This window comes from Pteropus vampyrus, unplaced genomic scaffold (assembly GCF_000151845.1).
Source record: "Pteropus vampyrus isolate Shadow unplaced genomic scaffold, Pvam_2.0 Scaffold423, whole genome shotgun sequence".
Classification (NCBI taxonomy): Eukaryota; Metazoa; Chordata; class Mammalia; order Chiroptera; family Pteropodidae; genus Pteropus; species Pteropus vampyrus.
The window spans coordinates 652,866-655,095 of record NW_011889204.1 but is presented as its reverse complement, the minus strand read 5'-3'; the positions used below and the strand labels follow the sequence as shown (position 1 = coordinate 655,095).

The following is a 2,230-nucleotide window of genomic DNA, read 5'->3' as shown; positions in this document are numbered from 1 at the left end:
ACTCAGTGGTCTGGCTCAGCGCTGCCCCTTTGGTCTCCAGGTAGGTTTTGAAATAAGAAATCCTTTCATCCAGGTCCTCTTTGTCCTACGAGGAAAGGAAGACACTCGTCTGAGCTCCCCTGCGTGACGCCCAGTCCCCCCGTCCACCCCCTCCTCTCTCTCAGGCTCTTTCAGCTCAAGCCATGTCACTGGTGGCCTCCCCACCTGGCCTCGCAAGCACACTGTCTGCCGTCACCCTAACATCACCCCCAACACTCTCCTTCCATGAACAGCATGTTCAATATGCTGCATTTCCCTCTACTACCATGGTCTCATATCGTTAAGATTCTTCATAAATATCATTTTTAATGGCAGGACAAAACCTCATCTTGTGGGCCTATCACAACTGATTTAACCAATTCCCCATTATTAGACATGTACATTATTTCCATACACCAGAGATGGTAGACGTTAGTGAATCTCATGATTCGATTAGGAGAGGTGTCTAAAGCTGGAAACGGAAGTTTCCATATCATATTCTCATATTCTTTCCTTCATTAAGCTGAGAACTGATCTCGCCCACTTCACTAATTCCTTGTGAAATGCAAGGCCAGGCCCTCCCAGGGTTTCCATTTCCTCCTGGCCTCAGTGGGCAGGTGGGACGAGCTGAGCTGCTCATTGCGGATTTGGCACGTTCCTCCCTGGACCATGGGGCCTGACCAGTGATGTCCCGCACCCCCCATCCCCCGCACAGTGTGCGCAGGCGAAGCCTGTTCTCATCAGTGCATCTCACTGCGCCTACACCGTGAAGCCTCTTCTGACCACTGGACTCATATGTACAACATTTACTGATTTTTTAAAAAAATCTTATATCAAAATGGAAAAATTAGAAAACAGAAATAAATACAAAGAAAATGAACATTTCCCACGATTGTACCCACACGAGCACTGTACTCAGGGACAGCTTTTCCAGAATGGCTATTATGACGTGCGGAAAAGCTGCTCCCTCCATCAGTGACCGCCCCTTTGGCCTCTCACATTTTAATAAGTTAACGCAGGTCCTTAGGGCTGTAGGAAATGCCTGGAGAAGCCACTAAACACATGCATGTGGTCACACATCAGCCTGGCCCCGCTCGCCCTCCACGCAGAGGTCCACCTGCCAGAGCAGCCTGCAAAGGCCTCTCTTGTCCTCACGCCTCCAGGCCCACCCGGAAAAGACCATGGAAGCTCAATTCAACCTGCCACGCAAAGGGACTTTCACAAATGGGCATTTTCCCACTGTTGATGCTTGTGTTTCTCCCCTAATACATGGTCTAACATCCATACCCCTTAGCAAGGATAAAATGGTCATAAAATTAAATGAATGTGCATTTGGAAAACATAACAGCTAATGCTGTCCCTTAACGAGCCACAGCACAAAGCGACCTACAGGCCTCCCCACGGAGTGCTTCAGGAGGTAGATGGCAAAGTGGATGTGAAGATAGAACTCCAGCTTCCGGGCCAGGACGTCACCATCTCGGAGGGAGCTGGGGACGTGCTCCTCCCATGAAGCGAAGAACGCCTTCTGGTCTCCACTGTCAAACGCAGCGATGAGGTCCCTCTGCAGAGAAGACACCAGAATGAACCCCGTCAATGGGGGTGCCCTTTCTCCCCATGCCCCAAATTCTCACAACCCCCACGGTACCTCAGAAACCCCACATACCCCAGGGCTTCACTATAAGGAAAACCGAGGCTCCCCTTCAGATGGAAGGGATAGAAAACTGGGGAGTCAGGGAGCTTCGAGCTCCTTGGACTGAGGTTCCTGCAGATTGGCCCTGGCGTCCCATCCCTTTCGAGATCAAGTCTGGGCATCATAAGGAACAGCCGAGCCGTTTAAGTCTCTGAAATGGGAGGATTCGGGCACAGGCCAAAGACCGCGGCCGGAGAACTCATGGGCACGTGACTACAGTGCCTTTGGGACCTGCTGACCTTGGGACGTGGCAGATGCAAACGGGCCTGACCCAGAGCCCAGCCAGGCCTTGGCAGAGCGGATCTCACGTGTCTGGCAGCTGGCGGCACAGCTGCCCAGTCCCTGAGTCACCTGAGCGCATACACAGAGACCCAGGTGAACCCCGGGCCTGGGAGATGGGTGCTGCTGCCATTTGCCCCGTCGCTAGGAGCATGTTCCCTGAGACGGTACTGTGGGAGGCGACGACCATCCCCCATATAGTGACTGTGCCCTTCGGTTACGGAACAGAGTGGCTCGGGCCGG

General features: G+C 52.7%; 1 protein-coding gene across 1 annotated transcript in view; it reads right to left on the bottom strand.

Moving 5' to 3' along the window:
* Positions 1-2,230, bottom strand: part of ARMC9 (armadillo repeat containing 9) — a 103,892-nt gene that overhangs the window by 91,866 nt on the left and 9,796 nt on the right. Inside the window, exons 4-5 of the mRNA XM_023523855.1 lie at positions 1,409-1,579; positions 3-85 (exon numbers count right to left, since the gene is read on the bottom strand). Coding sequence (XP_023379623.1) covers positions 3-85; positions 1,409-1,579 — 254 coding nt within the window. The remainder of the gene's footprint in view (positions 1-2; positions 86-1,408; positions 1,580-2,230) is intronic.